This window comes from Triticum urartu, unplaced genomic scaffold (genome assembly GCF_003073215.2).
Source record: "Triticum urartu cultivar G1812 unplaced genomic scaffold, Tu2.1 TuUngrouped_contig_6004, whole genome shotgun sequence".
Classification (NCBI taxonomy): domain Eukaryota; kingdom Viridiplantae; phylum Streptophyta; class Magnoliopsida; order Poales; family Poaceae; genus Triticum; species Triticum urartu.
The window spans coordinates 1-17833 of NW_024116729.1; the positions used below are offsets into that span (position 1 = coordinate 1).

Here is a 17833-nt window from a genome sequence, read left to right on the forward strand (position 1 = left end):
GCGACGTGCGTGTGCGGGGGGCGAGACGGCAGATGGAATGGATCCTCCTGAGCAGCATCTCCGACGCCATGCCTGCTCCCTTCTCCTCTCCTCTAGCTTTCCCCTGCTCCAAGTACTTGGGTGGGAACAGAATAGAGCCGTCCAGGGTGTATTAGTAGCAGCAGCAGCAGTACGCAAGGTATCGCATCTTGGCTGGTCGCGGAAGGCGTCGGTGCGCCGGTGGTGACCTCGTCTGAACCGACCGGGTCCTACGGACCGTTGACCGGTAGCACAACGTTAGTTGAAACCTGAGTAGATTTTTTTCTAGAAGAGTTGAAACTTAGGTGGAAGTGGAACGCGTTTGGTCACTTCGCTGGTCATTTTTGTTTAATTGTTTTCAGTCCCCAGGCTTAGTTAGCCTCTGAGCTGTGATATAAGTATAATAATAACCTAATAGGACTAAGCGTGGGTTCCAAGTTTAAGTCCCCTGGCTTAGTTAGCCATGGTTGATCGCAGCCATGCATTCCTTTGTGTGCACGGCTGGGTCAGAGATGGTCCATTGCAATACGCAACTCACAGTACTAGTGAACAGTGAAAGCGTAGAGGTTTAGCTGCAAAAGATGCCTCAGGCCGAACTGGCAGATGCCTCAGGCCGAACATGACCAACTTATATAAACATGTGATTCAGATTCTTCAGAGTGCTAGCAGAGTCAGTAGCTGCACATATCTGAAGATCATATTCATACATCCGTAGGGGAAAACTTTGGACATGCCACACAGAATTTTACACGTCGGACGGTACAAAAAATAGCTATCGCACGTTTGACTCATTGCATTTTTTTTCACCAGCCAACTCGCAATAGATTCTCCCGTCGAAATGCGGGGGAAATGGTTGCTCTGCAACTCAATTGTAGATTTATGTGTTTGGTATCACCGATGACTTCCGATCCAAGACCTGAACTTCCCCTTTCGACGCAATTACGGCATACGGCCTGCATGTAACAGATTGTAATATCTTAGACACTGCAGCGTGTAGCTGCATACGCGTTGTTTGCTTTGTGGTCTAATACCTTTTTATTCGTTTGTTTTTGAAGCATGCTGGTTAAAAACTGGATTTTTGTTATAGAAATTGCTTAGGTTGAGAAACTTACATAGTGTTGCAAATTATCCCATGGTCCACAACGCCAACGATTTTCTCCAAGTCTTCTGCTACCTTTCCTGCACGGTGACCAAAGGAACCAGCTAAAAACTCCACTGGAGAAATAGTTGCTGATTTATTATGTCGAATTTAGATCCTCCGAGAGGTAACAGGCTTCCATTTACGCACATACCAAGATCCTGGATTGGGGTTGTGAAGATAACATCAAGTATGTGATGGCCCTCCTTGGTTACCAGCGGGAAGTCGCCTCCCGATGGACCGGCAGTTCCAATTGATGGCCTCCTCCAAACCTTCAGGCAATCACACAATGGTTATCAGTCAAAAAGGGTTCTCTTTTTGCCGGGTCGGCAGGGCATGGACAGGTTTCAGGTTCAGAAACCCATTAGCTGCTCAGAGTATGAAATTTCAGAAATTATTAAGAGATTGATTAGCTGTGCACCTCTGCGTCGCCTAGGAACAAATCATCAATCTCTTCAGCGGTGTCGATCCAGTTCCCCTGAAATGATCTGCCCCTCTCTTAACGAACATTACAGAGAACTGATCTGATGTCTGGTGGCAGAAGGTAGAGATTGCTTACACTTTTGACCAAAACTGGAATGGATCCCTCGATGCCATTCACATATTTGTCGTTGTCAATGATAAAGGCAACCTTGTCAGCCGATTCAACAATACCCTGTGGTTCCAGACCAATCAAGAGTTGCATATAGGAAGATGAGATAATAATATAATTGACATAACAGAAATATCTGCAGTGAACACAAGCAAATAGTTACATTGTATTTTTTTTTTCAGAAAACAGCAATATTTCCATCTTCATGAACTTACTAAGATGCATGCTTGTTCGACTTTTTAGGAAACAAAAAGGACAAGTGATGATTTAGACAGACACAAGTCAGGGAGGCAGGGAGCCTGAATGGGTTTAAGCAGTTTTTGAAGAGCTGGTTTACAAATTTCTGAAGAGTTGCGCTAACCTTCTCTTGTATGAAAGAAGGCTGTCCGCTTTCGGTTTTCCCGCGCCCGATGACAGCAGCGAGTGTGCCCTCTTCAATTACATCAGCATCAGCGAAAGCAAAATCAATCTATACGTCAGTGAGCATGGTTTCAGCCAAAATCCTCTTCTTTCTTGCCTGCAAGATTTACAATGGTGACAAGAGAATAGAGCGTACTTGGGCGCCTTCCTCGTGGCTGCCGACCTTGATCCCGGCTTTCTCCGCCTCACTTGCACAGATCACAGACCTGGCTGATCAACCCCAACAACCGATTAGACGCAACCGATGATCAGGAGCGAGCGAATGCATGCGGGATTGCGGTTGTGCAGGATGCAAGTAAAGCTCATGTGGCACAGATGAACCACGGAGTGGCAGTGAAGCAATTGGAATGCTTACGAGGGTATGCCGACAATGCCGGTCAGCGAGCCTCGCCGGAGGCGCGTGCCGAGGTACTGGACGGCGAGCCCGGACGCGGCGCCGGAGCCGAGCCCGACCACCATCCCGCTCTTCACAAACTCGTCCACCTGAAACAATGCCGCATAATACGAGATAAGTGCCTCAGCATTCGAAGGAAGCCGCCGTGAATGCTGGAGGACGGCAGAGCGTCTCCCTTATTACCGTGAGCTTGGCGGCGTCGAAGAGACGGACGACATCGGCGTCGGCGGCGGCCGCGCAGGCCACCGAGGGTCGTCCCCGGAGACAGCGCACGGCGTGGCGCGGCCGCGGTCGCCGGCACAGGGGGACCCGCGCGTGCGAGCCTGCCGCGATGCTTGCTCTGGCGACTGCCCCCGGGAGGCGGGGGGGGGACCCGGGGGGCTGCCTCTCTGCTCTAGCGTCAGCTTTGCCGGTGTAGCGTAGCGGTTTCGAGACCTGCCACACAGTTTGGGTAAGCACCACCGCTTCAGAGGATAAGGAGTGTGACAGCGCACGAGCGGCGCGACAATTCCAAGTGAAATAAGATGTGTTGGGACTTGGGAACCCATGTTTTTCTCTGCTCTGCCCACTCCAAGAAATTGTGAAATTACTATATCTTTTTATTAAGATTTCCATCATGGTATAAATGATACCCCTCCGTCTCATAATGTGACATTTCTTAATATTACATTAGTGTCAAAAAACGTCTTACATTATGAGACAGAGGGGGTACTTTTGTTACTTGAGGCTACTTAGACTACTCATTATGAGGAGTATCATATACTAGTATCATGTATGATACATATAGAATAGTATAATAGATAATTTTATTTATGACCATGCATGACATAAAGTAGCATATCATTTACTATGATATGATATCTACTTATATTACTCTAACCATCTCTCTTGTTTAATTCTTTGTCACATCAGCGTGTTTGCTATTCCTGAGTGCATGGTATCGATTAAGATATCACCATTATAGCCCGCCTCAGTTTCAAGAGATGACAGTAAAAATACGTCACGTGTTAATTAGGTGTTATTGAGCGAAAGTATTATTCTAATCTCGAGCACAAATGCACCTGCATGAACATAATTCGTGTTAATTAGGTGTTATTGAGCGAAAGTATTATTCTAATCTCGAGCACAAATGCACCTGCATGAACATAATTCCAAAAAATTGCAAGCATAACTAAATTGAAAGACATCTGATTTTTTTTGGATGAACATCAACAAGTTTCCCATCATCTTGCAAAATTTCTTCACTAAAATACATCTGTAGAGGTGTGTGCTAAAATAAAGTGTGTGCTCGCAAATCTTTAGCAATTGATACTTGTATGTCTTTGTGTTGTACTCTTAAAGTCAAGCGTGCCTTATATCTTAGCCATTACTGCCACTGCCACATGGTCAACAACATCATGGGACCCTAGAAACCGCTGTCATGAGAGGTGAGCAAGGAAAGAGACCTATGTCATCTACCTCATGCGGTAGCCTATATGTACAACTTTTACATGTTCGGTTTATATGGGAAAGTGCTTTTAATAGGTCTAATATATGCCATCTACCAGTTGCATCTTGCTCTACATATGCTTTTATATGCCATCTACCAACTACTCATTTCATACATCAGAAGCGACCCTTGTGAATGGTTCAAACTATGTGATCATTTAAGCTCTATGATTCTAGTACATGTTAGTTTGTTTGAATAGACCACCAAAACAAAACCATCCTCGATCATGGAATTCACATCACTTGAGGTTGGCAGTGGACTTAGCTGTGCCATATATAAGGAAGCACCATATATTGGCATGACGCGCAAAGTGCGCATTGTAACATACAAACAACTTAAGCGGCTTATAAGTTACTCGGAATGAGTGGCCTTAGGAAAATATCTACTCCATCCATCCCATAATGTGGGACGGAGGGAGTATCACACTATCGCAGTTTGATCATTGGAGACATCAAGTTTGTCGCGCTTCACTCTTTTTTTTTGTTTCTTTGCAACAAATGTCAGTTTTCCTCTCCAATTTTCCAGGGCCGTTTTGACCTTTGGTAAGCCCCCTATCCATTGGCAAGTAGTATAGATATTGCTGCTAGTTTTGGTTATTTTTCCTTACATCTTCTCTAGTACATGACTTCTGATCTATTTTCCTTCTGCCAATTCTTGACTTCTCATCAACTGGTGCACTGCAGATTACAGACTTTGACATCGTGTTCCTGCGTATCATGACATTAAGGGCGTCCATAAATTTTGGTCCAGTCATTGTTTCTTTGAACCATGAGGTTTGTAATAAAATTGCTCATTAATTCCTTGGCGGGAATGAGAGTGAGGAGGCATGGACCTAGGCTGCTATGATCAGAAGGTGTGCCCGATGATGTTATAGTTTTGGTGGTCAGCTATTTTGTCCAGGTTGAGTGCTAATGGAATCAAGAGTTCATCTAAGAAAACAAATTCTTGAACTTACACTACTTCTAAACATTTCATTTGAACCATATCTATTGATTATTTTTCATATCGATATCGTTATTTGTTGCGCTGTATTTTGCCGGCTAGACAACCATGGAAGTACTTGTACGCTAGACAAGAGAAATCTAAACATTGTGTCGGTCGCCATACATGGTGGTTGTGCAGGTGTCCTTTCATGGTGTATCTTCATGTTGTCTTCATCCATCCACACTCTATGGACCCATCAAATGATTTTTGGAGGGTCCCATTTAGGATTAGTTCACAGATGCAGGTGGCGGGTTGCCCCATAGGAGTTTTGACGCTCTGTAGCGGTGTAATGCTAGCGTGCACTGCACGACTAATGCTTTCGAATCTGGTACAAGCGTTAGAGAGCTTCTTCGATCATCGTGGCTTTGCCATACAATCACACATCAATTTTCCTATGTTGGTTGGGCAAAAGCCCCGTCTGGCAAAAGCGTCGTTCTGTCATTCATTAGTTGGATCTAACAACTAAAGTTGTGTGGCATCGACTATGTGAAGGTTGTCTTGGATATTAGTGTGCCTCTGGTGAAATCTAGCCTTCAATTGTTGGATCAGGAAGACGACAGTGAGGTGAACTCGATAGTAAAATCATGTGTTCCGCCTTCACTGACTGGTTTAAGAGATGCTGGTGTGCTGGTGTTGATACCTTGTTGAATGTGTTGTTTTGGTACCCCGATCCATATACTAAATGTGTTGCTTCTTTTTAGTGGTTTAAATTTAGTAATGAATTGCAAGATTAGCAAGTTGTCGTGTAATCTGTGCTGTGATTTAGTGACGTTAGCCATTTTTTCTTTGCATGTTGTTTTTGGCCTCAAAGTCTTGAGCTTTGTATGAATAAAATGAGGTATGTTTATCGAATGATTCAAAGGCTGAGATAATGATCCTTGCGCTGTGTAAATGTGTATACAAGTCGTTACTAATATTTGATCACACCGGTTTGTAAGCATATTTCGCTCAAGATAGACATAGCTACCCTGAACACTATGATGGTAGGTTCCACAAAATAATATATTAAAAATAAGAGGCTGAGTTCCTCTACTTGTCACCTATCATGGTTCATAATTGCACTGTACCTAGAGCCATCAACATGGCAGGGAGAGACTTGAAAGTAACTTTGCCACGTGCAAAGCTTATTACCTTGGGTTCTGACCAAGTAGTATAAAGCAGTATGATCTTCGAAACTACTACACACACGACAATTCCAGTGAACGACACGAGGACGATAGCTAATCCAACCGCTGGAGATGTTTTGCCTTAGACTCTGATGGTGGGATATGTCATATCGTCTGCATGTTGTCCGGCCAGTGTCGTGCATGTAGCACTGCTGTATGATCTTTGCATTTCCCTACCTCAAAGGTCGGTTCACACAATCACACATACAAACACCCATGGACACCATGTCGCGAGTCTAATTAACCCCATACCTCCCAGTAGGTTCTTTGTTTGGTGAGCGTCTAAAGATAAAGTTATTTTGTTGATGCATGGGCATCGTGAACATATCTTTTATGTATTATGTCGACAATGCATGTATGGCTTATCTGGCTGGATCCATCATCACAAAATTTTGTCGCTGAAGCGCTCAAAATCAATTTGCGTGGGTGTGCATCGGTTGCTGCCCTAAAAGATGTGTCCATCACATCAGCTCCGCTGGCACTGTCACAGCTCTCCAAGTTGCACGCGACGCCCGAGGAACTCATTGCATTCGGCATTGCAACTGAGAAGAAAAGAAAGACTGAAGTGAATGAGTTGATGTACTGTTCATGCCTTATATAGTATCTGAACAGACGTGTTTACAATGTTGGTTACAGGGCTCATTTAAATCATTTCTATTGATGATTTTTTTTCATATCGATATCGTTTTTTGTTGCGCTGGATTTGCTGGCTGGAGGGCCATGGAAGTACTTGTATACTAGTCAAGAGAAATCTAGACATTGTGTCGGTCGTCATGCATGGTGGTTGTGCAGGTGTCCTTTCACGGTGTAGCTGGTATTGTCTTCATCCATCCTCACTCTATGGATCCATCAAATGATTTTGGAGGGTCCTTTTTAGGATTAGTGCACATATGTAGGTGGCGGGGCGGCCCAATAGGATTTTTGACGCTATGTAGCGGTTCAATGCTAGCGTGCACTGCACGACTAATCTTTTTGAATCTGGTACAAGTGGCAGGGAGCTTCTTTGATCACCTTGGATTTGCCATACAACCACACATCAGTTTTCCTACGTTAAGCTGGGCCGAGCAGTTTTTGACATTTTAGATCCGAGGCAAAAGCCTCGTTCTGGCTTTCATTGGTTGGATCTAACAACTACAAGTCATGTGTCATCGACTATGTGTAGGCTGTCTTGTATATTAGTATGCCTCTTCAGTTGTTGGATCAGGAAGATGGTAGTGAGATGAACTCAAATAGTAAAATCATGTGTTCCGCCTTCACTGACTGGTTCAATAGATGCTGGTGTGCTGGTGTTGATACCTTGTTAAATGTGTTGTCTTGAGGCCCCGATCCATATACTAAATGTGTTGCCTCTTTTCAATGGTTTAAATTTAGTAATGAATTGCAAGATTAGCATGTTGTTGTGTAATCATGGCGTGATTTAGCCATATTAGCCGGTTTTGTTGGCATGTTGTTTTTGGCCTCAATATCCTGAGCTTCGCATGAATAAAATGAGGTATGTTTATCAAATGATTCGAAGGCTGGGATAATGATCCTTGCGCTGTGTAAATGTCTATACAAGTCGTTATTAATATTTGGTCACACCGTCTTGTATCTAGTGCGTGATGTAGAAGCATGCTTCTGCAAAACAATGAGTAGGATATTAATAAAATAGTGAGTAGGATAACTATTATGCAGCAAAGATTACAATTTTTCTTTAACATAATACTCCCTCCGTCCCAAAATGTAAGATCATTTTTGACACTATGCATTTTGGGACAGAGGGAGTACTTATAACATAGTGTTGAGTGCTGAGTGTTGACCGATGAAATTAGACTGGATTTTATAGTTGGAGAAGCGGCCGGACGGAGTATTTGGTCGCGGAAACCCATAAGTGTCGGCATATGCAGAGCCGTAGGGGTAGGCCCATTGCTGCAACATCTCAGTGACGGGCTCAGTGAGAGGGAGGTTCCCGTTGTCGGCGAAGTCATCCCCAAGGCACTGACGTCACTGCCTCGAAGCAAGGCACCTGCCATTGACCGTCCCTTGTACATATTGCAGTGCTAGAGTCATGGATGTCGTTGATGGAAAACATTCCCCATTACTCTCGTTGCCACATCATTGACAACACGAAGGAACCCTAGAACTGCTATCATGAGAGGTGAGGAATGAGAGAGACCTACTATGCCATCTAGCTCATGCGGTAGCCTATATGTACAACATTTACATGTTCCAGTTTCCACAAGGAAGTGCTTCTAATAAGTCTAATTTATGACATTGCCAACCGCACCTTGCTCTACATATGCTTCTATATATAACCATCAAGCTACTTTTCATTTCATATATTAGAAGCGCCTTGTGAATGGTTCAAGCTATGTGATCATTTAGACTCTATGATCCTAGTATATGTTAGTTTGTTGGAATAGACCGCCATAACAAAACCATGCTCGATGATGAATTTACATTACTTGAGGTTAGCAGTGGACTTAGTCGGGCCATATATAACGAATCGCCGTATATTGGCATGAGGCACATGGCGTGCGTTGTAACATACCGACACCTTACCCACTTTATAAGTTTACTACTCGGAATGAGTGACCTCAGGAAAACATCTATCACTATTTGATATTTGGGAACATCAATTTTTTGGTACTTCACTCTGTTTGGTTCATCTACGCCAAATCTAAGTTATTCTCTTCAAATGTTTCTGCCATTACAGGGCCCCTTTGACCTTTACCCCCTACAGGCCTACCCCCGGTTTCCATCCTTTGTCAGGTAGTTTAGGTAGTGCTGTTAATTTTGGTTATCCTTTTCTGTTACCACTTCTATCATAAGTGACTTCATCTATTTTCTCTCTGCCAATTCTTGACTCCCCATTGACCGGTGCACTGCAGATTATAGACTTTGACCCTATGTATTTTTTTTGTGAGAAATTGTCGATCTATTCATCTTCAATCATGGCAGTACAATAAACACCAGAAATAATGAAAATTGCATCCAGATTCATAGACCATCTAAACTCTGGTTCAGTCATTCTTTCTTTAAACCCTGGGGCTTGTAATAAAATCGCACATTCCTTGCGGGCAATGGGAGTGAGGAGGCATATGGACCTAGGTTGCTACGGCCAAAAGGTGTGCTGATTATGTGAGAGTATTGGTGGCCAGATATTTTGTTCAGCCGGAGTGCTAATGGAATAACCACGAGTTCCACACGAGAGAACAAATTCTTGACCTTCCACTATGTCTAAAAATGAATACCCTTTCTAGTGATGTTTCTTTTTTCCATATTAATATCATATTTTGCTACACTCGATTGTCGGCTGGACGGTCATGGAAGTACTTGTGCACCCCCTAAAAATTGAATACAACACCATTTTTAAAATAATTTCAAATCTATATATCCTTGCCTGAATCAAGAAAAGCGTTGACTGCACAAGAGACATCCATCTACAGTGTCACAATGCATGCCCAAGTCGACAATTTTGATGGAGTTTCTATTGTCAAGTTGCAACACATGCCCAAGTTGCAGTTATTTAATTCGGAAGTCTACTGTAACTATCTTCATTCTTAATGGAAAAGCAGCAGCCCTTGAGGAGCTCCGTCTTAAAAATAAACAAGCATCTCGGTGCTAGTTTTTTGTAAGCCAGCAAGTTAATCTCGAAGATCATAAAGGTGTATTTGGATGGTGTATTTCTGATGAACTAATTAAATCCCGAAGATCCTCAAAAATAAACCTTATTCTTATCTGAACATCCTCTAATCTTGTGAGAATGGGTGATCAAGCTCGAATGATTGGCTTTAGTTTTTCTATCATATTTTTTTGGGTGAAAAAAGACTTTATCTATTATAAGGTTCACCATAAGTACAAAGCAGCCCAAATAAAATAAATACATTGAGGGCTCTGGCTGACCGAACAACCACTACCGTTGACAAAGCACCCGTCATCACCCTTAGAACACGTTGTCCCGGTAGACCATGCTGACAGCAAAATCAATCGATGTGGAATTGCATTGAGCTTATTGAGCCATATATAGGCAAGTACTCGACTTGTATAGCTAGAACACATCTTTATTGTAAATGTGGCATATGATATACAATAGTTACATCTTATGAATATAGTTTTCGCAAAACTAGATGCAAATACAATTTAATATTCATCCTAGAAAATCCAGTCTTTGAAATACTTGAAACTATCAAACAAATACAATCAGAAGATTGTCATCGTGGATGCATACGTAGATAATTTATTTAGAACCTAGCTACCTAGTCTTGATCTACAAACTCCTTCAAGGGCTTTTCCAACTGTTTCATGATAGCCTCCCATCCTGCATGTGTGGGGTGCATGTCGTTCCAATAGAAAAATTTGTCGGACTTGTCGCACACGGTGTATAGAAGCTCCGAGGACGACTCGCCTTGTTGTCCGCAATAGCCATTCGAATCCAAACTCTCGCAACATGGCGATAGTTTGCGTTTGAATTGCTTAGATAGATCTGAGCCTTTACCTACATTAATGCCGATAAAAATAAAAAAGTTCATAAGAAGTAGTACAAGCATACAATCAAACTCCATCTAATAATGTTAGGAACTTTTAAAATAATGAGAAACTTTGCATGAAAATACATACGTACCTGGCGCATGATCCACAATACTAGTAAATGCGGTGTATAGGTCGATGATGTGGACATTCTTCTTTACTGTCATGACTTGTTTCAGGTTATCGTTGTGAATTGATGCACCCAAATTTCCAAAATATCGCACGCGGTGTAGTTATTGGTTCGGGTTTGTGACAGCGTGCAACCGATAGGGTGCAAGTTGTTGACAAGAACTTTTTTCACCCCGAGCTTCAACAATTGCTCCACATTAGCCGCGATCTCTTCTGTCACCTTTCCAATATAAGCAGTAATCTGCATCACATACATGAAATTAAGTTAGTAAGATGCACAAACAAATTAGTGTATGGATATATATACATTCTGCGTTGATATGATACTCACATCACTGGGGTTACTTAGGCCAATCACGCCTGTGCTTGCATAATCGTTGCCGGAGATGGCCACGAGCGCTACCGAGTGACTCAACTGCTTCTCAGAGATGGTCCCATCCTTGACCATCTTCCTGAAAGCGTCGACCTGCTTGCGGAGGGTGTGAACCCCGTGTGATGTACTTTCCAGCACACCTGCACCACCATAGGGGAAGGTCATGCCGGACGGGTCGCAGGTTTTGTCTGCTGTGAGGGCATGCGCAGGAGGGGCCTCCTCCAACCCCAACATTGTCGCTGCAATTTATTAATAAAGCAGTTAGTAGGGATAATTGTGATTCACCAGGGGCAGGGATTACTGTAAAACATAACAGTACTTTTTTTGTGGTAAAATAAGGTAGTGCCTTACCGATGAAATCTGACTGGATTTTGTAGTTGGAGAAGCGGCCAGACGGAGTATTTGGTCGCGGAAACCCATGGGCATCGGTATACACGGAGCCGTAGGGGTAGGCCCATTGCCGCGACATCTTCGTGACGGGGTCGGTGAGAGGGAGGTTCCCGTTGTCGGCGAAGTCGTCCCCGAAGACGAAGAAAGTGTTGCTCGACGACTTCTTCTGATGGCCGCCGGCAGGGGCTGGCCGGGCCTCCACGCCATTGGGATTTAGAACGAGGAGGAGGAGGAGGACGAGGCCGAGGGCGGCCGGAAGAAGCTTCATCGAGGGAGGATCCTACGAGAACTGCTGGTTTCTGCGGCTTCTAACCGCTACTCTTTCGCCGATGAAAATCAGGGACACAAAGGGCTTGTCTGCGATGCACGTACGCCATGGCCTGGCCCTCTCGCTTCAATTTATAGAACTACTGGTATGGACCAGCAGGAAAACAAATCGAAATCGGGCCTGCGACCTCGATCGATCGGAGTCGGAGCCCCAGCATCGTCGGAGGTCGGACACGGACACGGATATGCGTCACGGACAGGATCGATGGAGCGTCTCGCTTACGACGCTGCAGTGGATGTCAATGATTTGCCGGTGGGTGCCGTCTTTGACGGCGTTGGCAAAGTTCTTGAGGAATCAGCGTAGCTTGTCATCTCCCTTGTTGATGTCACTTGTCACCAAGAGTTAGCGACATCGGCACTACGCTGTTTGGCTCGGCTGACGAGCCATTCCCAGCGGGCAATCTAACAGCGCGGACGCTTAACCGGCCGGCTGAGGGGGCGTTGGAGCTTCTTCTCCTTGGGCAATCTTGGTCCGTCAGGTAGCTAGCCTCGGTGTTCTGTCGGTTGCTGCGTGTCTTGTACTCAACTTTTCTGAATTTGATTAAGTTATAAAAAGGTTACTCTGTTAGTTGTTCCGTTTTTTTGGTATTGTAAACTAATAACTGATCAACCATATTCACAAACATCCACCATTGTTCGCGTTGGAGCTTCTTCTCCTTGGGCAATCTTGGTCCGTCAGGTAGCTAGCCTCGGTGTTCTGTCGGTTGCTGCGTGTCTTGTACTCAACTTTTCTGAATTTGATTAAGTTATAAAAAGGTTACTCTGTTAGTTGTTCCGTTTTTTTGGTATTGTAAACTAATAACTGATCAACCATATTCACAAACATCCACCATTGTTGTAGTAGGAAAAACTGTTCCAGGTGTCTTTTTTATGGTTCCTTTATTTGTTATGACTACGGTTGTTCTTTTTTCTTTCTTTCTGGAATCTTGTTATTGCGTAATTTGTTTGCATGATTCAACGTGTTGTATCTTGCCCAGTACTTACAAATGTGGCTGTTCTGATTGGGCACCTTTCTTGGTGAGCTATTCTTTAGGTTTTTAAAAGCATATGTCGATGCAACTCAGGAAAAGTCCAGTGAATATTTGTAGCCAGAATTTGTAGCACGTCGTCGTGTTGAGATGCTTTGAAGAAATCATGCAACATAGTGGCGGGGATTTTACATCATTTGAGTACATTGCTACAATTATTATGGTGAGTGTTTTGCCACCATTTATTTTGGGAGTTTTCTAACAAGATAAATCTAGCCTTCACTTGTTGCATTAGGCAGATGGTAGTGACTAGTGAGGTGAAATCGGTGGTAAAATCATGTGTTTCCCCTTCAATGACTGGTTCACTAAATGTTGGTCTACTAGTGTTGCTACCTTGTTGAATGTGTTGTCTTGATGGCCCCATCAACGTACTAAATTAGTTGCTTCTTTTCGGTGGTTTAAATTTAGTTATAAATTTTAAGATTTGCATGCGGTTGTTTAATTAGTGGTGGGATTTAGCGATGTTACTTGATTTATATTTGAATATAGTCTTGAGCTTCACATGAATAAAACGGGTTGTGTTTATCAAATGATTCTAAGGCTAGGATAATGATCCTTCCGTTGTGTACAAAGTGTATACATGTCGTTACTAATATTTGGCCACATTGTCTTGTAGCTAGTCAGTGATGATAGACGCATATTTCACTCGAGATAGCCCCGGCCTTAAACAAACATGATAGATTCTACTCAAGAAAATCAGTAAAATAATAGACTATTTTTTTCTACTTGTAACCTATCATGTGGTTCATAAGTGCACTGTACTTAGAGCCATCCACATGGCGGGGAGATGCTTCAAAGTAACTTGGGCATGTGCGAGCTTATTACCTCAGTGCCTGACCATTAGTAGTATATATATGTACGTATGATCTTTGCAGTTCCCAGCCTAGAGGCCGGTTCACACACAAGCACGCACACACTTTTTGCGCGTCTAATGCCACACCTCAGGTTATTTTGTTTGGTGAGCGTTTGGAAACAAAATCACGTGGTTAATGCAAATATGGTGCATGCAAGCACGACTTCGAAATGAGTGGCATCGAAGAAACATCTTTTACGTTGATGGTCAAAAAGGCATGGATGGCTCTCCTGGATGGATCGGTCGTGGCAAGATACTAGACTTGCTCAATCAAGCGCTCAAAATCCATTGACTGGGCAATAAGCTGAATCCAATCACATCAGCTCTGTCAGCACAGCCATGTCTGAAGACACATGGCGCGACAGAGGAACACATTGCATACGACACCCAACCATATATACCATTTCTTATCGAGCATGGAAGTACTCACATGTGCTTCCATTTGGGTTAGCTAGCAAGCGTTTGTCCTTATGGATGTGGCGGAATAGCATCCAAACACAGTTGTGTCAACAAAAAAAGACTAGAGACCCATAAAGTACTTCAAAGTAGCTCTCTTAATGGTACACTTTTTGTTGTATATAACTTATACTACGCCGAGACAGAGGAAGTGGTTAATTAGGCGAGGCCACCTAATGATTTCTCTACTTCCTGCTTCGGATGCTTTTTTTTACTATCCTTTTACACATTTCTGGGGTTTAGGATTCATTATTTAGATTAATATTGTGTAATATACATCCATATAAACATGTAGAGGTTTTTTTTGGGCTTTTTTAAGCTTCAAATATAATTTTTAAACTATTTGAAACAAAGTGCTCCGATGCTCCAGTACTTCAAAAGTACACTTTCATCATGCACCCCTCTTTTCATCATAGGTTTAAAAAGGGTATTTATGTCCATCCACATAAATTAAAACAGTTAATGAATTAATCCTCCGATTTGTTTGCTCATTGGCAATGATGAGCGGTAGAGCAGGAAAAGCGCCTTGGCATATTTGACTCAATACTCCCATGGTCTAGGGAACTAGGCATACATTAACTCTCGATCTTATTACTTTAGACTTGCAACGATAACATCTCTAAATATAACAAATAACTTGGGTCAATTCAATATGATCGCTATTCTAACATCATAGTCTCAATGTTGTCGGCATCTGACTAGTGAGCAATCTCGCACCGAATGTGGACTGACAGATTTTATTTTTGAGAAAAAAAAAGTTCCTTTCGGCCCGGACGTAAAGAAAGGGCCCGTCGTGTACAGTACAGCCCACTAGGCTCATCCGCCTCGTCTCCATCGTTCTCCCCTCACTCCCGACTCCAAGATCCCCAATTTCGCCATGGCGGCGGCGTAGGGACAGCCAGTAGACATTTTTGTGCTTCCTCCGGATTAGCAGCCTTCTTCTCCTTACCACCATCGCTGCATATAAGCACAAGCGCCCACCCTCCCTCGTACTCGTACTGCAGTAATCCCAAACCAACGAAAATGGTTGGAGGGCGCTGCACGGACGCCTCCGCCAAGCCGAAGCATCCGCGCCCTGCAGGTGGCGACGACGGAAGCAGCAGCCTTGATGCGTGTGGTGGCGGCGGCATCGGGCATGCCGGCGACCGTCTGAGCGCGCTGCCGGACGACCTCCTCCACGCCATCATGTCGCGCCTCAAGGCCCTGCAGATGGCGCGGACGTGCGTGCTGTCCACGAGGTGGAGGCACCTCTGGCGCGCCGTGCCGTGCCTCGACGTCGACGAGGCGGAGACCGGCGCCTACAACAATTTCGACAACTTCACCGACAACCTTCTGCGCAGCCATGACATCGCGCTCCTGGAGGACTTCCGGCTGCACGCCCACAGGACTTCTGACCGATGGGTCCGCCGCGCCGTAGGCCAAGGCGAGGCATGGCCTTGCCGGCTCAAAAGGTTGCATCTCTTCAGCCTGCTTAATCTGAAGCTGACAGATCTTGGGAGCCTCATCAGCTTCCGCTGCCATGCTCTGGAGGACCTGCAACTGAGAAACTGCAGCTTTTTGCTCACCAGCAATGCTAAGATTGTCTCCTCCTCACTCAAGAAATTGGCTGTCGTTGATGGCTACTACATGGTGCATGACGATGAGATTTTTGCGTTGATTATAGAGGCTCCTGCTCTTGTTTCTCTATGCCTCGACGGGGAGCTTGAACACATTGTCGATATGACTGAACCGCATACCGTGCTGTCTCTTGTCGACGCGTCGATTCAGCTTCCCAGGGTCGAGAAGCGCGTGAATCACGAATTGGGTATTCTTGGTGCGCTGTCTAACGTGACAACCTTGCGCTTGTCGCATTTTGCGGTCATGGTATATTCTTCTTTTTCTTCTTGACATACCCTTTTAGTCAGTCTGCATCTCCTATATCTGCAACAATTTAAGGATAAGAAAACGATTGCCTGGGTTTCAGTTGTTGTTCTATGCGACTCGTGAGGATCTTCCTGTATTCAAGTTTGAGAACCTAAGAAGCTTGTTGCTAGATGAGTGTCATATCAGCGACGACTTCCTCGGGCTGCAGCAATACCTGCACAACTCGCGTAACCTGAAGAAACTCACTTTGCGCTGTTGCAAGGTGCTCCTACGCCTTCTTTCATGATCTATTCCATAACTCAATTTAGTCCGTATGTTAATTCTTTTATGCTGTTCAACAGGTCTTGGATTATAGGCATAACAAGGAGATGAGAAAACGCCTGCACAAATCTTCTGAGGTCCTGGTGGATTTCAACTGTGAGAATCTTAGGCTTACTGAAATCATATACAGAGATGGTGACACTTCTATCCACCTACTGGTCAAGTTTTTGGTCGGCATGCGGAGGAATCTACCAAACAACATGATCGAATTCACTAAAGTTGATTAGCAGAACTGTTTGTCAAATACAGCATGTTGTCTAAGGTTTGCTGATTTTTACCCAGGTTGCATTTGTGACCAATTTGAATCATTAGCTTTTCCTTTTACTAGTAGTTCGTCAAGTGTGCAATCCATGTTATATAAATATATATTGCAAGAACCATGTAAGCATGCATTGAAGCGTGTCATCTCTGTTAGTTGGGCGATTTATGGAGAGAAAAAACTTGAACATGGGATTGGTTGACTCTCTTATTTGACGCAAGGATACTCCACTTCAAAATTATTTGATGGCTGAGATAGTTTGATTTCACTAACTCATTACTTTTGAAACTAATATAGAACTGTACTAGCTATGCCCGTGCGGCGGCACGCCACACCTCATCGATACTTTGTGTTGAGATTTCAGAAGTGGTAAAGTGGATACTCATGTGTTGTTAATGTTTTGATTGTTTGATTGAATGCTAGATTGGCTATCATCTCTTTGCTCGGGCGTTCAAGAATCATTGGTGTATAACTGGAATGATCTATTCTATGAGACCATAGCTTTGTTTTTTTTTTTCCTTTAAGTCCGCTGTGTTAGTAATTCTTTTCTTTATTATTTTTATTACACACGGGTGGTTGCGTATGTAAATGATGGAAAACTTGGATGGATATCTTATAGTGGAGTTAAGCTAGAATAGACGATAAGGCATCCTGAAAAGCAAGATTTTATTACATAAAAACAATAGGTATATTCCAAGGAAGTAACTAAATTTCAATACCAAGCGCCAAAATTGTTGATTCGGTGATCTTTGCTGATTCAGATTGATTTGTATGGCCACTTGCCAGATTAGTGCCAGCGGAGAAGTTGTTTTTTTACAGAAAATATGATTAGTTAGTTCATCAGAAGTTAAGATTGGAGCCGTAATCAAATTAAATAAGTGTCATTGGACTGCGACACTAACTCACGACATGTCGATATTACTACTTATGTTTGTGTAAAATGGATGAAGGGAAAAATCTTTAGCATCATGTGCATAAAAGAATGTGCAAACTAATCAACCAAAAAACAAAGCTTGTAAAATCTCCGTGCTGCCACATGAAAGTTTCATGCACGTAGTCACATCGTTTATTAATCCCATGCATACACGTAGTTTTTAAGAGGGCTAAATTTTGAAAGTAAATGT

The 17833-nt window shown here is 43.5% G+C and overlaps 3 protein-coding genes and 1 pseudogene across 4 annotated transcripts; 1 reads left to right on the top strand and 3 right to left on the bottom strand.

The window, feature by feature from the left end:
* Nucleotides 1-16: 16 nt before the first annotated feature.
* On the bottom strand, nucleotides 17-445 carry LOC125530007 (the record flags this gene model as incomplete). The annotated part of the gene is given in 1 exon segment (XM_048694421.1): nucleotides 17-445. A coding segment is annotated over 1 exon segment (54 nt), but the record flags the coding sequence as incomplete, so codon positions are not given.
* A 140-nt stretch (nucleotides 446-585) lies between these two features.
* On the bottom strand, nucleotides 586-3192 carry LOC125530005 (probable ribose-5-phosphate isomerase 4, chloroplastic). 2 transcript variants are annotated; one of them, XM_048694420.1, is made up of 9 exons: nucleotides 2746-3192; nucleotides 2524-2651; nucleotides 2305-2374; nucleotides 2091-2180; nucleotides 1716-1823; nucleotides 1578-1634; nucleotides 1311-1428; nucleotides 1131-1197; nucleotides 586-971 (listed from the first exon to the last, which is right to left on the bottom strand). In XM_048694420.1, exons 1-9 carry the CDS (start codon nucleotides 3178-3180, stop codon nucleotides 896-898), a joined length of 1149 nt encoding a protein of 382 aa, XP_048550377.1. In that variant the 5' UTR covers nucleotides 3181-3192; the 3' UTR covers nucleotides 586-895. The 2 variants fall into 2 exon arrangements, with proteins under 2 accessions (XP_048550377.1, XP_048550376.1); XM_048694419.1 differs by having other exon boundaries at nucleotides 1716-1811; nucleotides 2110-2217.
* Nucleotides 3193-7119: 3927 nt separating this feature from the next.
* On the bottom strand, nucleotides 7120-12457 carry LOC125530008 (annotated as a pseudogene).
* A 2394-nt stretch (nucleotides 12458-14851) lies between these two features.
* Nucleotides 14852-17126, top strand: LOC125530009 (MEIOTIC F-BOX protein MOF-like). The gene is made up of 3 exons (XM_048694422.1): nucleotides 14852-16129; nucleotides 16230-16391; nucleotides 16471-17126. The coding sequence occupies exons 1-3, from the start codon at nucleotides 15290-15292 to the stop codon at nucleotides 16675-16677; spliced, it is 1209 nt and encodes a 402-aa protein (XP_048550379.1). The 5' UTR covers nucleotides 14852-15289; the 3' UTR covers nucleotides 16678-17126.
* Nucleotides 17127-17833: the final 707 nt, after the last annotated feature.

Coding starts and splice junctions, on each gene's coding strand:
- LOC125530009 (XM_048694422.1), top strand. CDS start 15,290: ATGGTTGGAGGGCGCTGCACGGACGCCTCCGCCAAGCCGAAGCATCCG. Junction 16,130..16,229: donor TGTCGCATTTTGCGGTCATG/GTATATTCTTCT, acceptor CCTGGGTTTCAG/TTGTTGTTCTATGCGACTCG. Junction 16,392..16,470: donor TCACTTTGCGCTGTTGCAAG/GTGCTCCTACGC, acceptor GCTGTTCAACAG/GTCTTGGATTATAGGCATAA.
- LOC125530005 (XM_048694419.1), bottom strand. CDS start 3,180: ATGATGGAAATCTTAATAAAAAGATATAGTAATTTCACAATTTCTTGG. Junction 2,652..2,745: donor TCGACGCCGCCAAGCTCACG/GTAATAAGGGAG, acceptor GCATTGTTTCAG/GTGGACGAGTTTGTGAAGAG. Junction 1,635..1,715: donor TTCCAGTTTTGGTCAAAAGT/GTAAGCAATCTC, acceptor AGATCATTTCAG/GGGAACTGGATCGACACCGC.